We start from the raw sequence: 23,813 nt of genomic DNA, 5'->3' as shown, positions 1-23,813 counted from the left end.
ATAAATTTGGTGGGAAATTAGCATTACCTGTAGAAAAACTTGATAATACCCTGATTGTAGAAGTTGCCAGTGGCAAATTCGTACCTGTTAGTAATCATATTAGGAACAACATCATTGACCTAAACGGAAACGAATTTCACGAAGAGCTATTACCCATAGAGTTAAACGGTTTCGACATCGTTTTGGGTATGGATTGGCTTAGCGCCAACGATTATGAGATTCTTTGCAAGAAGAAGATTGTAAGGGTGAACCCACCCAAAGAGAATCATTTATGGTGTATGGGGACAAACGCAGAGTGAATTCTGGAATTATCTCCCGGATGAAAGACAGGAAATGTTTGTCCAAAGGATGTGCGTCGTACTTGGCATTCGTAATTGATGCTAAGAAGGAGAAGAAAGAGGTGCAGAATATACCAGTTGTATGTGATTATCTAGAAGTCTTTCCTGAAGATCTTCCCGGATTACCACCTGATAGGCAAGTGGAGTTTCGTATAGACTTGTTACCAGCAACAACACCGATAGCAAAGGCACCTTACCGATTAGCACCAACAGAGATGAGGGAGCTCATGACGCAACTTCAGGAGCTGTTGGACAGCGGTTTCATTCGACCTGATTCATCACCCTGGGGAGCTCTGGTGTTATTCGTAAAGAAGAAAGACGGAAGCATGAGAATGTGTATTGATTACAGAGAGCTGAACAAAGCAACGATAAAGAACAAGTACCCGTTGCCAAGGATCGATGACCTGTTCGATCAGTTACAGGGTTCGAGCTATTTCTCGAAGATCGATCTTAGGTTGGGATACCATCAACTAAAGGTAAGAGAGCAGGATATCGAAAAGACTATATTCATAACAAGATATGGACATTATGAGTTCTTGGTTATGTCATTTGGGCTAACCAATGCTCATGCAATATTCATGAATTTGATGAACAGGGTTTGTAAACCATTCCTTGATAAATCTGTGATAGTGTTCATCGACGACATTCTCATCTACTCGAAAAGCCAAGAGGAGCATGAAAAGCATCTACATGAAGTGCTAGAAGTTCTGAAAAAGGAGAAGTTGTATGCAAAGTTCTCCAAATGTGAATTTTGGATTCAAGATAGGATTTGGGTACCTAAGACGGGAGGAGTAAGAGATGTTCTGATGGAAGAAGCTCACAAGACCATGTACTCGATTCATCCCGGCAGTACGAAAATGTATAGGGATTTAAAACCCTATTACTGGTGGCCAACGATGAGGCTCGATGTTGCTAACTATGTGGCCGAATGTGTGACATGTGCAAGAGTTAAGGCACAACATCAGAAACCATATGGGAGTTTAGAACCTTTACCTGTACCCATGGGTAAATGGGAAGACATCACCATGGATTTTGTGACTAAACTACCCAGAACAAAGAACGGTCACGACATGATTTGGGTGGTCGTGGATCATTTCACCAAGAGTGCACACTTCATAGCAGCCAATGAAAAATGGTCTATGGATAAGCTTGCGAATGCTTACGTGAAGGAAATTGTGAGACTTCACGGTGTTCCTCTAACAATTGTATCAGATCATGATAGTCGTTTCACATCACGATTTTGGAAAAGTCTACAAGAGGAAATGGGTACCAAGTTGTGTTTAAGTACAACTTACCATCCACAAAATTATGGTCAGAGCGAAAGAACAATACAAACACTTGAAGATATGCTGAGAGCATGTACCCTGGAATTCCAAGGTAACTGGGATGAACATTTACCTTTAGTAGAATTTTCCTACAACAATAGTTTCCACTCGAGCATAAAGATGGCACCTTATCACGCATTGTATGGACAGAAGTGTCGTACGCCGTCTTGTTGGCTTGAAGCTGGAGAAAAGCAGTTTATGGGACCTGAGATAGTCCATCAGACTGCTGAAAAGTTGAAAATGATTAGGGAAAGGATGTTAGCAGCTCAAGATCGTCAAAAGAGCTATGCTAACAAGAAAATAAAATCGATAACATTCGAATTTGGTGATTCGGTTTTGCTTAAAGTCTCGCCGTGGAAGGGACTTATAAGATTTGGTAAAAGGGGAAAGTGTAGTCCAAGGTTTATTGGACCATTTAAAGTTCTTCAGAGGATTGGGAATCAAGCTTACAAGCTAGAAGTACCAGAAGAACTAGATGGTATTCATAACACTTTCCATGTGTGTTATTTAAGGAAGTTCACAGGAGATATTCCCGACATAATTCCAATATCTGAGTTAAGATTGGATGAAAGCAAGAGGTTAATCGAAGAACCAGAGGCAATCGTTTACCGTAAGACTAAAACGTTGCGACGCAAGATGGTCGATTTAGTGCTTGTGCAATGGAAACATACGAATGGGCCAAATCTCACATGGGAAACGGAGAGTGACATGATGAGTCGCTACCCGTATTTGTTTGCTGATGTGTGATTCCGAGGACGGAATCATCCTAAGGGGGAGAGAATTGTAACGCCCGTGTTTCTGGGCTAAAAGCATTAATAAAGTTGTAATAGTCTTGGTCAACCTTTGTAACTCATTTTGAAATAGTAAAGAGGAATTATGTGAATATTATGTGAATTATATGCTTATTTGCTTAATTATTATGATTTAATTAATTAATAATAAAAATAAGCATTTAAAATAAATATTATAAAAAGCTGATATCTTTTAAGAAAGTTGTAGTGGCTGAAACAAGGATTCTGGAGATATAAAGAATGTCGAAATCTGAGTTATAACGAAGAAGTTATGACCTGTCGAAGTTTCGTGACAAAACCGGCACGGCACCAGGAAGCGTAAAAAGTGAATATTACGATAAATTGCTTTTTAGCCTTAACAATCTAAACTAAAGTCGTAGTATTCGTTAAACTGAGAAGTTCGATAAAAAGAATGCCCAAATCTCACTTTGTATGAGGAAGTTATGATTTTTCTAAGTTTTAGCTTAGCAGTAGACAGCTAAATACTCGAATTTAAGATCGAGCGAAATTTAGCCGACACAACCTAAAAGAGAATCGAAGGTCTCGTCAATAGTAGTACAATGGTAAAAATACTGACAAAAACGGACGTCGGATGAAGAAGTTATGAATTTTTAACGGATTTTCCTGTCCCAATCTGTTAAAAATAATAATATTAAAATTAAAGTCAAAATTAGCGGATGAAGTCTGAACAAAAGTTGTAGAGCATGATTTTAGCTACGCGTGCATATAAATAACGTCAAAAACGGAGCCCGTATGCGAAAGTTATGGATTTTAGAAGTTCGGGGCTCAAAATTCGGAAATTTTCGCATGAACAGTAACCGGACACGTCATTGAGGCCGAAGCTGCTGCGTCACCGAAGACGTGGCCGAATCGGGACCAGACGTGTGTCGCAATTCCCTCAGACCGAAGCCTCGGCCAATCAGAAGCCGCCTTGTGGCCGCCGCGTGTCCGAACCTCGCAGAGACATGTCCGACCCTCGTAGCCGCCTCCGTGTCTCGCCTCGCTGCTGCCACGCGCCTCGTTCCCTCACAGCCACCTCCTCCCTTCGTCATCGAGCCTCACAAGCAGCTACGTGGAAGCTTCTCAGCCACGGAGACCTCGGCCTCGCACCCTATAAATAGGGGGGCTGCGAGATCTCCCGACTACTTTTGAAAACTTGACATTTTTCACCCCTAAACTTATATTTTGACTATTTTGACTTCCCCCGAAGCCCCAGTATCATTTTTAAAGCCCGGAATACATCCCGAAGTGCCCGAAAACCCTAAAAATTTTATCTTTTCGGTTTTGAAGCTCCAACTCTCGCAGAGCCCGGTTTCTCAATAAAACTCCCAGTTTTATCAAAAACGATCATTTTAAGGAACGAATTGTTGTCCGATTATCATCAAATCAAGTGAGTGTATAGTCATTTTCATCTTACACATAGATATGAAGTATTTTCTATAAAATACGTGTTATGTGTAATTATATTGATTGTTTATTTCATATGATTGTTGAAAACAATGTTTTATACAAGTTATAAACTGTATATGTATTTTATCTACAAATATGTTGGGTAGAACATGGGTAGACAAAATAGTTGATGTGTGTTAAAATGATGAGAGGCCTCGATGTTGTTGTTGTTCCAGTCATCTAGCGGAGTATGGATGACGACCACAGACTCTTCTAGACAGTTTAGTGGAACGCTAGCAAGCTCGCAACCTGTAGGTGTTGTGAACGATGTGTTCACCGGTGTACTCCATCCCCCTCATGGTTTCCTTTAGGACATTTATTGTTGAGGAACCCCCTTAGCAGTAGTGTCCATCTCGATGATAAAATCCTTAGAGTAGGTCCCTTGTATAGGTGTTTAGGGACGTAAAGTGAGGATAACGGGAATGGATAATCAGGGTTATTGTTGGTTGATGAAATTAATAAATTTATTGTTGATCGATGAAATTAATAACTTTATTATTATTTGTGGGTTGAAAACCCTATATGCTTACCAGGCTCCCAAGCATGACCCAATCAGCTTTCTGTTTTACAGGTAGTGGACTCAGAGCATAATTATGATGATGATGAAGGACTTTTGGATTATAGGCCATTAGTTGTAAATAATTGTTGTAAGACTTATAATGTACTGTTTATACTTATGTACTGTATCGAACATGACATCCCAAGTCTTTTAATGAAATACATTTCTAAGGAAATGCTTTTGATAAATCTTTATCATATTATTGTTTTGGGACAAATTGCGCAATTCTTTTATTAAAAGGTTACTCTGATTTTGAAATAAAGTGTAAACAAAATCGGTCTTTTCTGGCCGTGAAATTGGGGATGTCACAGCATAACATTTCTTTTACAACTTATGGTAAGGGTATTTTGGGAAATCACCGTTCGGGTGCTGGCTGATCGTACACACGACTCTGCTCTGTTTGTTTCAAAACTCTTTTTACTCCTTTTAAAAAAAATTACTTTATTATTAAAAAAAAAATTTCCCTAAAATCCTCAGTTTGAGTCTAGATACGCCCGAAGTTGCATCTGAATCCCTCAAACCAAGGCTCTGATACCAAATTGTAACACCGTAAAATTTAAAACAAATTTTCACATTTTTAAACACATTTTTCCAAACACATTTATCAACAAAATCCCATTGTATCATAACTTTGTTTCACAAAATATTTCCCAAGATCAAAATACATAAAAATCCATGCGTGTGTACGAATCATGTCGGCACCTTCCCGCGATCATCACTGGTACCTGAAACACATAACACATAACACTGTAAGCATAAAGCTTAGTGAGTTCCCCAAAATACCATACATAACACCTACTAGCCACTCGAGGCTATAACTCTGTGGGCCGATGGACCCTAACTCTGTGGACCTTCTGGTCCTAACTCTGTGAACCTTTCGGTTCTAACTCTGATATACTTTGATATACACATGATATAAACCACATAGAAATAATGAAGTACAACACATCACATAATAGCATACGATAACTCTGCACATATCTCTAATTACCACTCAAGGTAAAGTATAGTGAGAAGACTCACCTCAGATGTCCTAGTAAATCATTGACTCAGTAGAAATACGATCTAGCCTCCGCCTAAGCACATAAAGTAATACTCTTATAAATATAACTCTCAGAACTAGACTTAACCCTCTCTAGGCACCCTCGGAAGGGTTAAAGACCATTTTACCCCTCCTTTGGCTCAAAGGCCCTCATTGTTGACCAAACCCTAAAAGTCAACCAAAGTCAACGGTCAAACTTTGACCTGACTCATCGAGTGCACTTGGGCAACTCGGCGAGTCCACATGTGTCCACTAACTCTTTTAGTCCCGTTTAACTCATCGAGTCCCTCCCTTTACTCGATGAGTCCCCAGGTATGAATCGCGGGGCCACCCCGACTCAACTCGCCGAGTCTCAAGAACAACTTGGCGAGTACATGCCATGCACAAACTCCATTGATCTCCTGAGGTCAGATCTGTTCCTCTAATCCATAGATTTGTCCTACTCGTCGAGTCCAGCTACCGACTCAGCGAGTTGGTCACTTAACTCGCAACCAAATCCCGCTCCGACTCGACAAGTAACCGCACCTACTCATCGAGTAGCTCCCTCAATGTACAATTTACACCCCTGAACTCTTGCTTCTGAACTTGGGATGTTACACTAAGCTTATATATAGAACCCTACAAACTATGCAATTTTGATCCATATATTTCCAAACTAATCATGATATCTCATTTAATATTATTCCTTAATCACATGACTTACTAAACCGATCGAATTTATGTTCTTTTTCTTCAATGTATCTAAGAACTTAAAGCATTGAAAGTCATGACTATTTAATCAACCCTACTAAATTTTAAATGAAAACTAATAGAATAAAAGATAAAAGAAGAACACGCAATAACTCAATCAAACTTTTCACAAAATCATTGGATATATTTTTTAAATTTAATGACAAAACGTTTGAGTTATATTCGTTAAAAAATATTAGTTCTTTACCTTCCCTATAAACTTCTAGAATTATTTGCAATAAAAGGATATATAATTGATCTTTTTCATTCCATAATTTGATTCAATTCAATGGTATACTATTAAAATAAAATTAAAAGAAATTGAAAATTGATATATTTTGTTTAAATTACATCGTTTACAAGGTTTTATATCTAAGTTTATCTAAATAACAACCACATATTCACTTTTCATATATATATATATATATATATATATATATATATATATATATATATATATATATATATATATATATATTGATTAAACGATTGAATATATGACCGTTAGTTTCTCTCTCCTTCCCTATTGGCTGTCATCGTCCGTGAATAGTACTACACCACAAGCTACCTATGTGCTCTTGAAACGGTGTTCACGCGTAAGTTGGTTTGCCATGTCAGCTTCTATGCGTAGTTTTCCCTCCCATACCGGAAGGCCTCACCGGCTTTAACTTTTACAATATAAAATAATGATAATCATTTGATATAAAACTCTTTCAAAATAAAGTTAACCCAGATTCAAATCGTTGAGGCGTTCAACATTACGATTATTATTTTTATTATTGTTTTTGAAGAAAATGTTCAACATTACAATTATTTTTTAATTATTATTTTTGAAGAAAATGTTCACTCGTAAGTTGTCAAAAAAAAAAAAGTAACCTTTTTCTTGAAAAGGTGATATTTTTGAAAGATAAATAAAAGTTAATAGGTTGGCAGTCCAGTCAGCAAAGTGATTGGCTTCAAAATGCCTAAAGTCTACTCCAGTCACCGACTTGTCGACTGTTTTCCATACGTTGCGTGTTATTATTTTTCCAATAGAACCGCCGTGTGTTGACTGGGTGACCACCCTTTTGACTTTGACGATCCACCCATAATTCCACCGGGCTCCACTGCCTCACGCGGCCCTGCCACCACCAATCAAAACCAAATTACCAATTAGAATACCAAATCAAACTAAACGCAAAATCAAACAAACCCATGAAGAAACCTTCTTGCACGCTTCTATTTCCAATTTCCCCCCAAAATTAACTCCTTTTTTCAAGCTCTTTCCAACACCAAAGTCTTGAAAAAGCTTATGTGAATCGATTTCTGCAATAAGTTTTGATTTCGAACAAATAAAAGAGATGGGTTTATTTGCTCTGTTTTGTCTGTTGTTGTTCTGTTCGGTTTCTGGGAAAGTTGTTGACTTTTTAGACAAGGGTCAACTTTTGGAGCTCAAGAACGCCATTTTCGATCCTCACAACATGCTATCAAGCTGGAAATATACAGCCCCGGATCACTGTTCTTGGTTTGGAGTCACGTGCAACTCACATGGTAGGGTTTCTGAGCTGAGAATACCAGGAGGTAATTTTGGTCATTCGAGTTCTTGTTTGAGTAATCACCATTTTGACCCTAAAAAGGGGAAATTTTTAGGTGGGAAATTGTCAAATGTAATTGGGAAGTTTTTGGAACTTAAGGTTCTGTCAATTCCATTTAATCGAATCGCCGGTGAGTTGCCTAATGAAATCTGGGGGTTAAAGAGTCTTGAAGTGATCGACATTGAAGGGAATTTGATTACCGGAGACTTATCCATGGTCGATTTCTCCAATTTGAAGAAGTTGAAGGTTCTTAATTTAGGGTTTAACAGATTATCTGGGAAAATCCACAAATCATTCGAAGAATGTAAGAATTTAAGCGTTCTAAATCTCACTGGAAACCGAATCCAAGGGCCTATTCCTGACGTTTTACCGGTGTTGCCGCCACAGCCACGGCGTGCGCTTCAAGATTCCAGGGGCAATGGCGTGAACAAAAAAGGATTAAGTCCCTTTGAATGGGTGTTAATTTTAGTCGCATCACTCATTGTTCTAATTCTTTTGGTTGTCATCATTGTCTACTTTTACATGAGGAACCGGAGACGGAGTTCCCGAGTCGACGGCATCAACATCATCCCATCTCCGCCACGTTCCGGGAACGAACGTCTCGTGATTTTCCGAGAGGTAGGGGTACCATTAACTTTCAACAACGTCATTGAAGCAACCGGGAACTTCACATCAAGAAATTGCATCGGGAGCGGCGGTTTCGGGTCGACTTACCGAGCGGAGATATCTCCGGGAATCACCGTCGCGGTCAAGCGGCTCACCGTCGAGATGTGCCAAGGGGTTCCTCAATTCAACGCCGAAATCCGAACCCTAGGTCGAATCCGACATTCGAATCTCATAACGTTGATCGGATACTACGCTAGCCCATCGGAAATGTTTCTCGTTTACAACTATCTCCCCGGCGGCAGCCTGGAAGAGCTTATTCGGGACAAAAGAAATCATGTAATCGGTCTGAAAATGGTTCACAAAATCGCATTAGATATCGCCGGAGCCCTAGCTTTCCTACACGACGACTGTAATCCTCGTATACTTCATCGAGATGTAAAACCCAGCAATATCTTATTAGATAAGGATTTGAAAGCTTGCTTATCTGATTTTGGGTTGTCACGTCTTCTTGAGGGGTTCGAGACACATGTGACCACCGGCGTTGCCGGGACATTTGGATACGTGGCGCCGGAATATGCTCTGGCGTGTAGGGTTTCTGATAAGGCGGATGTGTACAGCTATGGAGTGATGTTACTTGAATTGATTTCAGATAAACGGGCTTTGGATCCGTCGTTTGCGAAAGAAGATAATGGGTACACGATTGTGTTTTGGGCGAGGACGCTCCGGCGAGAGGGGCGGGCGGAGGAGGTTTTTACTGCCGGAATGTGGGAGGCGGGACCGGAAAATGTGCTGCTGGATCTGTTGAAGTTGGGTTTGATGTGTACGACGGAATTACCTTCCGGGAGACCGACGATGAGGCAAGTTGTAAGAAAATTGAGGCATATTCAACGTGATTTTGACCGTTGATTTTTTTGAAGTTTGTAATCTTATGTAGACATGAAATTTTTTCTTTTATAACTTGTGTTGTAAATTGTATTTGTAAACTATAGATTGTCATGACTTGTCTTGTATAAGTTGTTCAATACAAGTCTTATTATAAATTAGAAGGATTCCGGCGTTTCGAGCAGAAGAGTGGAACATGTACATGTACATTTTTTTTTATACGAAGAGATGAAACTTGCCCATCAAAATCTTAGACCCAAATGTGTTACTTTTGATTCGTAATCACCAATACGCCACTCAGGCTATATGGAATGGGTTCACACCCACACCTGAGTTTCCTACCTGATATATATATGATTCACCGGTGAACACCGTCCTATAGACCGTTGAGTTGATTATGAAGTGGATTATAGTGGTTGTGAAGACGGAAGAAGACCTCATTTTCGTTGGTTTTTTAATTTTTCCCTCACAATTTCTCTCTTTCACTCTCCCCCTTTTTGCCTCTTCACTACTAACAACCGGTGAACAATATTTCCACAACCTGGTAGGTTGGTTGTAAAATGATAAAATATCTACGTGACGTTGAGTTGGTTGGTGGTTTGGTTGTGACCACTCCCCACGGCATCGCATGTAGCTCGTTTCAAGACATTCTCTGGTTTAGTCAAAGTCGTCATTCTTTGGTTGCTATCTCGTGTTGCTTTTGTTGCTTTCTCCCTCCAGCAATCAAATGCTTTCCCTATGGTATGTTAAAAGTTTCGATTTTTGCAAAAAGAAAAAACAAAAAACAAAAGAACAAAAAAATCATTTGTTGCCTAGAAACATATGCACTATATCCTAATAAAATTGCATACCACAAGGCCTTGGAAAAACACAATAAATTTGTATGCATCCGTCACAATTCCAGCAACCCAAACACTTATGCGTCATATTATAAGAATGCAAGAAAACGCCAAATATACTTATTTAGGAGGAAATCAATACTTAACCAAATATAGTTGGAATAATTTAATTAAATGCCTCAAAAAGACATCACAACCATGATATGTCTCGTTATTCATATTGTTCAATATGTTATTGATTTTAAAACCCAAATCTAATGTGTATTTTCTTGTGTTCCATATTTAATATGTGTGCTCTTGTGTTTCAACATTGAAATGTGTTTTTTTATCTGCAAATCAAAATCTAGGTGTGATGTTTGTGTGTGTGTGTGTGCGCATGTCTGTGTGTTATTGAGTTGTTGATCAAAGATTGAAACCTTGCTTTTGTGTGTTTTGGATTCTAGAAAGAACTTGTTGTGAAAATCATGCTATCACAAGACTCGTTGGAGATACCAAATTCGTCAAAAACAAGCTAAACCTACAATTGTCAGTCATAGTAGTGTTTTGTGAACAAGGTAAGCAAGTTTATTTGCCATAAATGTGTATATTGTGTAAAGATTATTACCCTTATAAGTTATTAACATTTTTATGTATTTATTCAAATGACTATCATGTCTTAGATAAGATATTTTGGGATGAATCAAATTATTTTTGAAACCACCTTATGTCATATTAAAGGTATATTTATGAAAAAAAAAAACATTTGAGATCCAAAATTTGGATTTTAGAGTAAAAAAAAGTAAAATATATGTATTTTGAAATTTCATGAAAACATGTAAAAAATCCAAAAAAAAAATTAGAAATTCTAAAAAAAAAATTTATACTGAAATTTAACAGAAAGTTATTAAGACTATAACAAAATCTAAAATTTTAATAATATTTCTGAAATTCAAATATAAAAAGAATCAATTTTAATTATATATAACAAAAAGTTAAAGTATAACAAAAATCAAAGTAGGTTACATAATAATCATATAAACAAAATGTATTTTAATTAAAGCAAAGAGAATTCTTGATTGATATTTAATGTAAATGAGAAAAAAAAACATTATGTTATCTCAAATATGAAATATCTAATATCAAAGTATTAGTAATTAGATAACAATTAAGGCATTTCCATATAAGTTTTCTTGATTGATATTTAATGTAAATGAGAAAAAAAATAACATTATGTTATCTCAAATATGAAATATCTAATATCAAAGTATTAGTAATTAGATAACAATTGAGGCATTTCCATATAAATTTTTTGATGGAAAAATTCTCCATTAATCTTGATTTTCTAAAAATGTATTATTCTTTAAATTTCAAAATTATAACTAAGATTCTAAATAACGTGAGGTTTAACTTGGCAATAAGATCAAAGTTAAGTCATAACGCACTTTTTAGAATCGTGATCATAACTAATATTTATATAAGTCTTTTAGAGTTCAAAATACTTTAAATATGGTCATTTTTAATTGGTTCCAACATCAAGATTTCGCTTTGAAGTTCAAAGGACTTAGACTACCCCATTAGCAACCTAATTCAACCTAATATTTCTATAAATAACTAATTTTTCTACCTTCTATCTATACAACCCAACCGAAACTCATTTTGTTTAAAAAATATAATTTATTATTATTTTATTTTACTAAAAATAAATATTAAAAATAAATACTTTACTAGAAATCTATTTTATATTTGGAAAACTATATCAATATTGGTCTTATTTTGTAAAGAAAAATTAATAAAATATTTTGATATATTTTATATTATTTTTTTTATTAAAGACAGTTTATTTATTATTAAAATTTAATTTTTAATATAAAATGCAATTGGTTTCCTCTACTAAATATAGTAAATATGGACATGAGGATATGAGCTTCTATGCAATCTATGATGAGCTGAGGTCGCGTTCAAGAAGGATTACATAATTAATTTTTTAATATTACTTTTCTAAGGATCAATTCGCAAGAACCTCAAATGGTAATCTTAAAGTGAGACCAAATTGAATGAATTAACCATAACAAAGTATTTTAAAAACCACTAAATAGTAAAAACATAGAGAGGGCATGCATAAACAATTTCAAAGAAACAGGGGGGCCATTTTGTAACTCAAAAATTAAAAAAAAAAAAAAAAGTAATTGAACAATCAATTTAAAAACAGCCCACGGAGAGGATCGAACTCTCGACCTTTCCCTTACGAAGGGAACGCACTACCACTATGCTACGTAGGCTTTGTTGATATACTCCATATAAAGTTGGTTAAAACCATAAGGAAAAAAGTACATCTATTCCCTATTTCCGTTGATTCTTCCCTCTCTCTTTCTTCAATTTGCTGCCATCGATCAAGAAATCATCGAGCGTCGAGTATTCAAGAAACGCATTAGAGAAGCCCAGGAGCAATTGAGGTCGAGTATTCAGCTGTTCTATTCGAACCACCTTCAATTCCTCTCCGGAACTTTTTCAGCGATTTCTTCTCTCTGCTGGTATTGCGTTTTCTAGGTCCTCGTTTAATATTGCTGCTTCTTTTTGTTTTTTGCATGTTTTTTATCTGCTTGTTGCATCTCAGCTGGTAGTGAAGATGAAGTGTATTTGAGAAAAGGATTTTGTTTTTCAATGGACCCCTAATTGTCGCCTTTTTAGTATTTTTCGTTTCAACTTTTTGTAGTGTTTATTTTATGAGCACCAACTGTTTGATAAAATTCCACAATGATTTATACAAAAACTCAGATGATCAAATTTGATCATCGTGTTTGAGTATCTGTGGATGATTAAGTTTGACAATTCAATTGGGCTGTAGTTAACAAGGGAAGTCAGAACTTCTTCATAGAATTGCAACAAATCCTTGGTGGATCCTTTTGTAATTAGCCCTTACAATATGTTTAGGGAAAAATGACAACTATCATATTCTCATCTATATATAATGCTTCTCATTTCTGTTTAATAACTGGTACTCCTAGCTTCTCAGCCTTAACAACTGAGTTCATCTTTCAATTCAAATATTACAATGTGAGTTTCTTTTATCATGATTTAAAAGTTGAATTTTGTCAGCTTACAATTACAAATCCAGCATGGCAGAAGGTTTTGGCAGAGTGAGACTTAAGGGTTGGCAACAGGCTGCAGTTGCCCTTGGGTCTGCAGTTGGTGCATTAGTGGATCCAAGAAGAGCCGATTTGATAGCTGCTTTAGGGGAAACAACTGGAAAACCTGCTTTTCAAAGAGTTCTTCAAAGAATGAAATCAAACCCTCAAGGCAGAGTATGTTTTTTGTTAAATGTAAATCTTTTATTTGTAAAAGAAAAACATGATAACTATTTTTATATTCCAGGAAATACTATTGGACAGGCCACGTGTCATTTCCAAAAATGTCGGGCACGCGTGGGACCTGCCCGAGAACACGTTTGGGGCAGCATATGCAAAGTTCATGGGATCAAGAAACTTCTCGCCAGACGATAGGCCACCTGTAAGGTTCATGGAAACTGATGAGCTGGCATATGTCGCCATGCGTGCACGTGAAGTGCACGATTTTTGGCACACCCTTTTTGGCCTTCCAACAAATTTGATTGGTGAGTCAGCATTGAAAGTCATAGAGTTTGAGCAAATGTTGCTTCCGATGTGTTTCTTGTCTGTTATTGGTGGGACCGCTAGGTTTAGTGACAAGCAACGGGTGTTGTTTTATCGTCATTATTTTCCTTGGGCAGTTCGGGCAGGTATGAAAGCGACTGACCTTATGTGTGTTTATTATGAGAAGCATTTTGATGAAGATTTAGAGGATGTGAGAAGGAGATGGGGTATCATTCCTGCTCCTGTGAATCTTGTTTAACAGTAAGGAGGTGAGAATCTATAAGACAGGTATCAGGTTAAAGACAGAGCTTTACTTGCCCTATGTTGGTTGTGGGACCGATTAGATTATATTAGGAGATTTGGAAGAGTTGAAATAAGGGGTTGTGTAAAATAGCTATTTTTTTTGAGTACGGATTTTGTTTTTTAAATAAATATTGTCCGAAGGTAGCAAAGTTTTATTTTTGTTTTTAAAATATCATTATAACAGATAATAATAGTTTTTTCTGGTTACCATGGTCTTTAGAAACAAAAATGAAAGTTTGTTACATTATAATATTTATAGTCTAATGGTATTTTAAAAATGTTTTATGTAAGTTTGTTACCTATTTATGTCATTATGACATTATCTCTTATTTATTATTAGTTGACCCCTCCACAATTTAAGGTTGACATGTAAATATGTAATCACTTTTTGATTTTTTTTAATCATGGAAATTTATCCTAAATTACAAATAAGGTGAAATATGTTATGAGAAAACCTTCCTTAAGCACTATTTATGTTGTCCAATCCATTTTGTATAAACTAATCCAAATTGTGTCGTTATACTTGTCAAACTCCACACTAGTTTCATGACACTAGTCGGTTTTATGGGTTTTCACTAAGGAAAGTTGTAATAATTCATTTCAATAACACTAGTCGGCCTTTTAGGTTCACTTAACACTTTCATTCATTTCGGTAAGTGAGTTGTTTCTTTATGATTTGTCTATAATTGATATCTGTCTCGAGTGGTCCATGGTTGCATCATCATATTTTTCAAAATTCTTCGCATCTAATAGATTCTCATTGAAAATGTTAGTTATAACACAATCAAACATATGACAAATGGCAAAGCCAAACATAAATTAACATCTAATAGATTCTCATTGAAAATGTAAGTAGCAAAACTTTTCCTACTATATTGATCTCCACCGATGGAGGTTTATAGTGTCGTATTGGATCTAGAATTGCTACAACATCGCTTCACACAAACATATACACTTCTAAGATACAAGTTAAATCTTTTTCCATTAAGCATAGATTGAAATTCAATACGTATACCGAATTTCTATAAATGGATACTATTAAAATACTAATCCAAAATTTCAAATTAAAGAGATATACTCAAATAATGTGATAGTTACGTCTCAAAAGTGGTTACATGCCAAGTTGCCAACCTTAAAGTGGTTGCAGATTTAACCTTCAAGGTAGTAATAAGTGGGAGATAATGACATAAATGAGTAACAAGATATCTTAAACGTTTTTAAAATACAATTGAACTAAAGGCAACAAATTTCGTTTTTTATTTTTAAAAGATTACAATTCCAGGTTACAATGGTCTTTTAAAAGTGAAAATAAAATTTTGTTACATTCTAACAACATTTTTGAAACTTTTTAGATAGTTTGTCACCTATTTATATCATAAATACTTTTAAAAATTATGTATGGTAGTTTAGTTGGTTGTAATTGGATGTAAAACTCAATAAAAAAAAATTGAATGTTGACATGACAATTTCAATTAGATATGTTGGATACTAGTAGCAAATACCCAATCGGTAAAACAATTATATCTATTTTTAATTGGAGGGGTTCATTCGAAAGTCCGAATGATCATATTTGGTTACATTGAATCAGTTCCGATGATTCAAAATCCAATGAATAGTTTGAATTGGTTCTATAGAAACATCATATATAAAAACATTGACATCCCTATATCATTTCGGTATAATATAATTTTCACTATTAATAAATATTTTGATATATAATGTTTAACAAGAAAAATTAAAATAAAATATTTAAAAAAGTAAAAATAGGATTGTATAATACCATAATGAACAATTAAATTTTATTATTTCATATACATACCTAATTAGTTATTAGTTTCATAAAAATTTAAGATGACTAACACAAAATGTAAATTTAAAACAAAGCTAAGGATTGATCCAAACAAACTTTGCCTTGATTATTGTTTGAGAAAATGATTTGTCAGGGTAATTATCTTTTTGTATTGTTCACGTTAGATGACTTTTTTTTTATACATATTTGACAATTTAACTTGTTAAATATATTCACATATTTAACAACTTAAATTATATATATATATATATATATATATATATATATATATATATATATATATATATATATATATATATATATATATATATATAATATACAATTTTCTTAAGACTTTTTATAATTTTTTATAATATTTTATGATATATATATATATATATATATATATATATATATATATATATATATATATATATATATATATATATATATATATATATATATATTCCATAGGTCTTTCTATTTTAATGTTTTAAACTTTGCTTTTATATATATATATATATATATATATATATATATATATATATATATATATATATATATATATAACTGTTTTTATACTTTCATATAAATTTAATACAAGTGCTTTTAAATCATATATTTTATAAGTATTTTTAAAATTTTCTTATAAGCTTTTAAACTTTTTTTGTTTACATTTTCATACATTTTTTTTTTTATAATTTTCATACAATTATTTCTAAACTTTTTTTTTACAACTTTTTTAAAGTGTTTCACAGATTTTGTAACATTTTAAAATATTTTATTAAATACTAGTTTAAAACGTTGTATTAAAAAAAGTAAGAGTTTATAAACTTCTAATTAAAAAGTATTAAAAAGTTGTAATAACTTAAAAATATTTACATTAAAAGATCCTCATACTTATTTTTAAATATTTAATTCATTTAATTTTATTGTTAGATACTATTTACTTTAAAAATATTGTTATATTTAAAAACAAAAGAAAAAAAAATATAAAAGGCTATATAAAATATTTCACAAAACAAAAACATATCTATTGTATAAAAAGCAAAGTTTAGAAGTGACCAATATTTAATTATTATTTAGAACACTATGGATGCTATAAAAATAACGTTTGAAAAAAAAATTACAAACACATATGAAAAATAAAATCCCAATTAAATGTGGAAAAAATGACTTATCATAGTAATAATTTTTTTTAAACATTTATACGATTTCTATTTTGTTGTGCAAATTTGATAATTTAAATTGTTAAATGTGTTTACATGTTATCCTTGTTAGCTGAGATAACCGATGATAATGATAATATGTGAACACATAACAAGTTAAATGATTAAATGTGTACAAAAAAATTACCTAAATATGAACAAAACGATAAAGATGATTACCCTAATAAGTTATTTTTTCTTGTTATTTTACTCCCGAATTGTTTTTAACTATCATATTTGATTGAACTCTGAATCACGCCCTATGAAAAATTATCAAAACTTGTTTTCTTGAATTTTCACATTCTTTTAGGACTTCAAAGTAATAATTTTATAGTTTTCGTGATAAAATGTAGGGGTAGCAATCCATTTCATTTATGATTTGACTTTTTTTAGGTGTAAACCAAAAAGAAAACCAAACCAAATTCAAGGCTATTATGACCAAACAAAAAACCTAATTACAATTTGGTTTGGTTTGGTTTGAAAAAAAAAAAAAACAAATTTTAAGGCTAAAAGTAAATGCTAGAAGTTTCAATGTTCCAAACAAGAAATTTATGATTCAATTTTTCATAGCAGTTAAATACAAAAAATAAAAAAATACATAAAACTGTAAGAAAAAAATTGTTTGGATTCAACTTAAAGTATTAAATTATTTAATGAATAAATAAATAAATTAAATTTGATAATTCGGTTTGGTTTATGGTTCAGTTATAATGAAACCAAAACTCAAACCATAAATCAACTTTATAATTTTATTTACTCTGAAAACAAAGAAAACCAAATTAACATTTGATTTTATTTAATATAATTTGATTTTCAGTTTTTTTAGGTTCCAAATCAAATATTTCTTATCCCTAATCGAATAATCAATAGATATACTTTTTCAGGACTTTTTAAAAGCATACTAAAAGTTGAAGGGCAAAACATGGAAATATTCATGTTTCTTCATCTTGATTCTTGACAGTGGCTGTTAAACCCGGACTCCGGTACAGATAGATACACACACTTACACCCGGAGAGATGGACTTTTCTCCGGCTGCTCGCCGGACGAGCAGAAAGCCGACAAAGTCAGAGCTCTACTCAACGTTTGTAGTTCATAGCGATGAGGAAGATGACGATGCCCAAACTCAAAAGAACCCTAAAAAGGCAGATGCAGGAGATATATACGCTACAATGCTATGTAAAGATGATGACGATCCAAACGACGAAGAATCACTACCTCCTCTCCTCAAGCACCTGCCGAAAGACTTCGGAGCCGATGTAGATTCCGACGACGATGGAGAAAACATCTCCGGTACAATGATTGTAAAAACTGATCGTAGACGCGTGCAGTCTCCGTATAGGAGAGAGGAATCCGATGAAGAAGAAGACGAAGATGAAGAAGGCGCTGGTTTTGGGACGTTTGTGGTGAGATCGAAGGATACCGAGAGTGAGTCAGTATCCGGGACATTTGTGCGGCGGACTAGTGGCGGCAGTGGCGGGATGTCAACAATGAGTAGGGCGGTTGCTAGTATGCAGGCTGTAGGAGAAGGATTTGGGAAGCCAAGGAAAGGGAGTGCTACGCCGACATCATCTTCACAGGATGAAGAAGGAGGGTATTCTCGGAAGCAGACAAGTAAAATGTCTTCGGGTTCGATTGCGGATAGTGTTACGAGAGAAGATCCATCTACCAAGTACGAATTGCTTCATGAACTTGGTACAATATTCATGTTTCTTCCGGTGAAATCTACTTTACAATCATATGTATGATATCTCGATTGCTATATGACTTATGGTTTTTCGTAATTCAGTCATTGGTTTTTTTTTTGTTCTTCACACGATTTTCAACTGGATTTAAGCCAAACAAAATCAGGATGAACCTACTAATTGCCCTAATCTTTGCAATTCTCATCAATCTGTTTACCTTTATTGTTCTAAAGAAATGAGGAGGTCTAGCAAATAGTCTTTCAGTTGGTCGTCTTTCTATTTTATCCATCTAGAACAAAGTTACTGAAAGCTGTCTTTTTTTAATCACAGGAAAAGGTTCTTATGGGTCTGTTTACAAAGCTCGTGATTTAAAAACTTCAGAAATGGTTGCAATCAAAGTGATATCATTATCTGAAGGGGTACGCAGTATGCTATAGTTGCAAATCATGTATCTTGTGTTTGATTAAACGATCGACTTCTCAAAGTTCTTTGCCATGTTATATATATCAGGAAGAAGGGTATGAAGAAATTCGTGGTGAAATAGAGATGTTGCAGCAATGCAGTCATCCTAATGTTGTTCGTTACTTAGGAAGTTATCAGGGTGAGGAGTACCTTTGGGTATGAACACTCTTCCAACATTCACTTCTGTTCTTCCCACAATAATTCCATCTTTTCCATCAATTGTGTTCTTTCTCTATTTCTTATTGATGATGATTCCTTACATGACACATCACACTGAATACTTCAATTTGTTGGCAGATTGTAATGGAGTATTGTGGTGGAGGAAGTGTTGCTGATTTAATGAATGTTACTGATGAGGCTTTAGAGGAGTATCAAATAGCATATATTTGTACTGAAGCATTGAAGGGTTTATCCTATTTGCACTCCATTTTCAAAGTGCATCGCGATATTAAGGGTGGTAATATTTTATTAACTGAACAAGGAGAGGTGAAATTGGGTAAGTTCTGATAAAAACATGTTCTTTTAATCACTTCAGATTCACTTTCTCATGTTTTCTTTTACTAGATAATCTACTTTTCTTGTTTTTTCCATTTCAACATTTGAAACAACAGTTTTTTTTTCCCTTATATTTAGTAATTGTTTTCACATTTCACATCATCAACAGGTGATTTTGGTGTTGCTGCACAACTAACAAGAACAATGTCCAAACGTAATACGGTAATTGCTTTAAATCACTCTTAGATTGCTATATTTTGGTTAATTATTCCGTTTTCATCTTTTGATGATGATTAGGTGAATTGAATTCTTCAAACACCACTATTAACATTTATATTTTAAGAGTAAATTAATTTATTGCCATATTTTGTTTTTCAGTTTATTGGTACTCCCCACTGGATGGCTCCAGAGGTTATCCAGGAAAGCAGATATGATGGAAAGGTAAATTTTACATTTTTTTATTTACCTATGCTCAAGTAATTACAAAAAATGGAATTTGTACTTATTTATAATTATAAATCAAACCCTTTATATGATTCCTTATAAACAACTTTAACACTTAAAATACAATATATATACAGATAATCATCATGGTAAAACATAATGTACTTTTATTTTTCCAGGTAGATGTGTGGGCCCTTGGGGTGTCTGCAATAGAAATGGCTGAGGTATATTCACTGATATTTAGAGTTTTAGACCATTGTTGTCAATCTCAAGCTTTTTCTCATTTAATAATATTTTATTTTTTTCAGGGCCTTCCTCCAAGATCAAATGTGCATCCAATGAGGGTTAGTAATTGACTAATCATGCTTGTATATTTATTCTATTCACATATTTATATTTCTGATGTTTAAATAATTCAGTTTCAGAAAATTAACATGCTTAATACCTGCAACACAGGTGTTGTTTATGATTTCCATTGAACCAGCTCCTATGCTTGAAGATAAAGAGAAATGGTTTTCCCTTTTCTCTTGTTTTAATATCAACTGTCTTGATTTTAATTTTGTGTTTGTATTTCTGGTTCTATATACTTTTTTTATTTTTAAAAAAAATAATATTTCATGTTCCAGGTCTCTTGTGTTCCATGACTTCATTGCAAAATGCCTTACAAAAGATCCTCGTATACGCCCCACCGCTTCTGAGCTGTTAAAGGTATGCTACTGTATCTTATGTTATACATTATATAAATGACAAATATACCCTTCTGTTTGTAACATACACACTTCACTTGAAACAGCATAAATTCATTGAAAAATGCAAATCTGGAGCTTCTGCAATGTTGCCCAAGCTTGAGAAGGCAAAGATAAATAGGGCTGCTATGGCTTTGGAAGCAGAACATGTTGCTTCAGAGACCATACCTGGATACGGGGTATATAACTATATAGTTCTATATATATATATATATATATATATATATATATATATATATATATATATATATATATATATATATATAATTTTTTTTTTTATCTCTTTATTTACTGTTGTGTTATTAAATGCACAAAGACACTTGGAGCAAAAATGAATGAAGAATATGGAGATACTGTTCCATCTAAGCCTCATCAAGTCCCTAATGGAGTACCTCTTGTGGGTGGTTCAATAAAACCTGATGTTCTAGAAGAGGAAAGAGAAGGTATTCTCTCTTCAAATTTTGATTAATCTTTTTTGTTTTTTCTAATAATTGTATAATGCCAAAATTGTGGTAACTAGCAGTCTTTAATGTTGAAAGAAATCTTGTTGATTTATAATGTCATATTGTTTGTTAAAAAAAATATTGAATGTGAGCAGGTGATTTTGGAAGTGTGATAATCCATGGTGGAGTTGATATAGAGAAAACAGCTGCTAAAACACCATCGGCTCAAATGACTAAAGACCCCTCATCCTCGTCAGCACATGGTCAAATCTTGTCAATGGCTGATCCTGGAGAAGATTCAGTTAGTCCGTGGTATGTTTCTATATCATATAGATTAAAATTAAAAAAATATAATATCCATGTATTAGTGTGAATTTGTAGTTTGACCATACATATACTCAGGTTGACCAAGAAAGTTGCTACAGTTGAAACACCGGGTACCGAACCCACATCACAAGCGACGGGAACCAATGGTGGTGTCATCACGGGGACAACTAAGAATGAAGGTGTTAATCGCAAAGCACTAGACAAGGTAATGGTAAAGTTTGAATATTCAAAATGCATGAAATGGCAACATACTTTGAATTATATCTTGATTTATTTTGTTTTTTATATGTATATGTAGCTGTGGTCGATATATGCTGCTGGGAACACAGTGCCGATTCCTTTTTTAAGGGCAACGGATATATCTCCCATTGCATTGTTGTCTGAGAATGTGCTTGGAAGTCAACATTTGGATAATGTTGGAAATGTCGCTGTTGAAGCATTACAAGACCTTTTCACTAGTGATGGTCAGTCTAATAAGAAGAACCGAAGACAGAATGAGGTACCCACCCCTACCCCTACCCCTACCCCTGTCCTCTATACATGACAGAACAGGTTGTACTGTGTTTGACATGAATTGAACTAGGAGACTGTGATTGATGTCAGCGAGACAAAAATTTCAATTCCTTGCCCCACCCAAAAAAAAGGCAGGGATATAGGGACTCGCTCTTGATCTTTCGTATAGTTCAAAAAGACGAAAACGCCCTTCTCATTTCAGTATCGAAAATAGCCTTAGAAATTAACTTATTATATCAAGTCCCGTGTAATAAACGCAGCCTAAGGCTGCGTTTGTTAAACTGAACGGGACCACAAAATTTCCAAGGCTATTTTCGATGATGAGGATGAGAAGGGCATTTTCGTCTTTTTGAACGTACGATAGATCAAGAGCGAGTCCCTATATCCCCACCTTTTTTTTTTGGGGTGGGGCAAGAAATTGAAATTTTTTGTCTCGTTGACATCAATCATAGTCTCCCGATTCAATTCATGTCAAACACAGAACAACCTGTTGTGTGGATGTGGATGTAATTATTGGATCTTTGAATTTGGTGCAGTTGCCTCTTCCTCCAAGTGTCTACCAAAGACTCACTTCAAGTCCAACATTGATGAATCTCGCACAAGCTTTATCTTATCATAAAATGTAAGAAAATTGACATCATATTCATATTAATAATATTGGGAATAAAATGTTTATTTTGATAGTTGCTACATGAATGGATGACTCAATTGTTTGTTGACGTGGCAGGTGCTATGAAGAGATGCCGTTGCAGGAACTACAGGCGACTCAAGAACAACAAACGATTCAGAACCTTTGTGATACCCTTCGAACTATTTTAAGGTTATAGCATGTCTCTGTTATATATATTTTCTTTAACCTGTAATATCGTTGTGTGAAATTCTTGATATAATAAGTTAATGTCAATACAAGGTATGTAAACCTAGGAAGATTGCTTTAACTTTCCTTTCATAATGGTTGTAAGCTTGTAATCCGTAATTAGTGATTTTAACTTTGATTTTCTGATAATTAGTGGGTTGAATAATCCAGGGAAATGTTATTCCTGTTTTCTTATAAAATAAAATAGCTAATATATTCAGATGCCGATGAGGAAAAAAAATGATTGTTGAAATTAATGATGGACAATTCTATAAAAAGATTAAATAATATATAACATTATCATAATCGATAGAAATTAAAAGTTTATCTATTCTTATGGATAATCGGATATTGAACACTTGAAAATTTGAAGACTTGTGAATATAATTTTATTATTTATGAAATATTTCACTGGTAATTTTCTACATAATAACATCGCAAACATACGACTTTTAATTAGCGACAATGATAGCCGAAAGAAAGTAAAGTTTACTAGAGAAAATAACAAATTGAAATTGAGGGTGTTTATAAAGAGTATTCAATGATAATTCTTTCATTGTTTATTACTAGTTGACATAAACTAGTGTCAAACCTATTATATATCCTAGACTGGGTATAGCCGTACAGGACTTATTTTGTTTTCTATATCAACCAAATTTATTAAATTCTTATTCTACTTTTTTGCTATGTATAATTTTTTTTGAATAGCAAGATGTTAGAAAATAGACATGAAAAAAAAATTGAAGCTAAAGAAGGGTTTTAACCAAGAAACCCAACTAAATATAGTTTTTCTAGATTTTTTAGAAATTAAAAAAATGATCTA

General features: G+C 34.0%; 3 protein-coding genes and 1 non-coding gene across 6 annotated transcripts; 3 read left to right on the top strand and 1 right to left on the bottom strand.

The window, feature by feature from the left end:
* The first annotated feature begins 7,338 nt into the window (after nt 1–7,338).
* On the top strand, nt 7,339–9,543 carry RPK1 (receptor-like protein kinase 1). The gene has a single exon (XM_078967732.1). The coding sequence runs from the start codon at nt 7,574–7,576 to the stop codon at nt 9,317–9,319; it is 1,746 nt and encodes a 581-aa protein (XP_078823858.1). The 5' UTR covers nt 7,339–7,573; the 3' UTR covers nt 9,320–9,543.
* Nucleotides 9,544–12,320: 2,777 nt separating this feature from the next.
* On the bottom strand, nt 12,321–12,392 carry TRNAT-CGU (transfer RNA threonine (anticodon CGU)). The gene has a single exon. It is a non-coding gene; the product is annotated as a tRNA-Thr (tRNA).
* Nucleotides 12,393–12,471: 79 nt separating this feature from the next.
* Nucleotides 12,472–14,194, top strand: LOC145013368 (coenzyme Q biosynthesis Coq4 family protein / ubiquinone biosynthesis Coq4 family protein). The gene is made up of 3 exons (XM_078972161.1): nt 12,472–12,644; nt 13,210–13,415; nt 13,486–14,194. The coding sequence occupies exons 2-3, from the start codon at nt 13,230–13,232 to the stop codon at nt 13,978–13,980; spliced, it is 681 nt and encodes a 226-aa protein (XP_078828287.1). The 5' UTR covers nt 12,472–12,644; nt 13,210–13,229; the 3' UTR covers nt 13,981–14,194.
* A 3,749-nt stretch (nt 14,195–17,943) lies between these two features.
* On the top strand, nt 17,944–23,175 carry SIK1 (Protein kinase superfamily protein). 3 transcript variants are annotated; one of them, XM_078969239.1, is made up of 17 exons: nt 17,944–18,714; nt 19,035–19,123; nt 19,215–19,322; nt 19,464–19,662; nt 19,831–19,883; nt 20,040–20,102; nt 20,285–20,329; nt 20,414–20,449; nt 20,562–20,617; nt 20,732–20,813; nt 20,899–21,030; nt 21,168–21,294; nt 21,450–21,606; nt 21,697–21,826; nt 21,920–22,120; nt 22,671–22,756; nt 22,862–23,175. In XM_078969239.1, the coding sequence occupies exons 1-17, from the start codon at nt 18,039–18,041 to the stop codon at nt 22,959–22,961; spliced, it is 2,340 nt and encodes a 779-aa protein (XP_078825365.1). In that variant the 5' UTR covers nt 17,944–18,038; the 3' UTR covers nt 22,962–23,175. The 3 variants fall into 3 exon arrangements, with proteins under 3 accessions (XP_078825365.1, XP_078825366.1, XP_078825367.1); XM_078969240.1 differs by having other exon boundaries at nt 18,454–18,691; XM_078969241.1 differs by lacking the exon at nt 17,944–18,714 and adding an exon at nt 18,742–18,761.
* Nucleotides 23,176–23,813: the final 638 nt, after the last annotated feature.

The sequence above is a fragment of the Lactuca saligna genome, chromosome 8 (assembly GCF_052625555.1).
Source record: "Lactuca saligna cultivar CGN05327 chromosome 8, ASM5262555v1, whole genome shotgun sequence".
NCBI classification, from domain to species: domain Eukaryota; kingdom Viridiplantae; phylum Streptophyta; class Magnoliopsida; order Asterales; family Asteraceae; genus Lactuca; species Lactuca saligna.
This window is presented reverse-complemented; position numbering and strand designations above follow the sequence as displayed.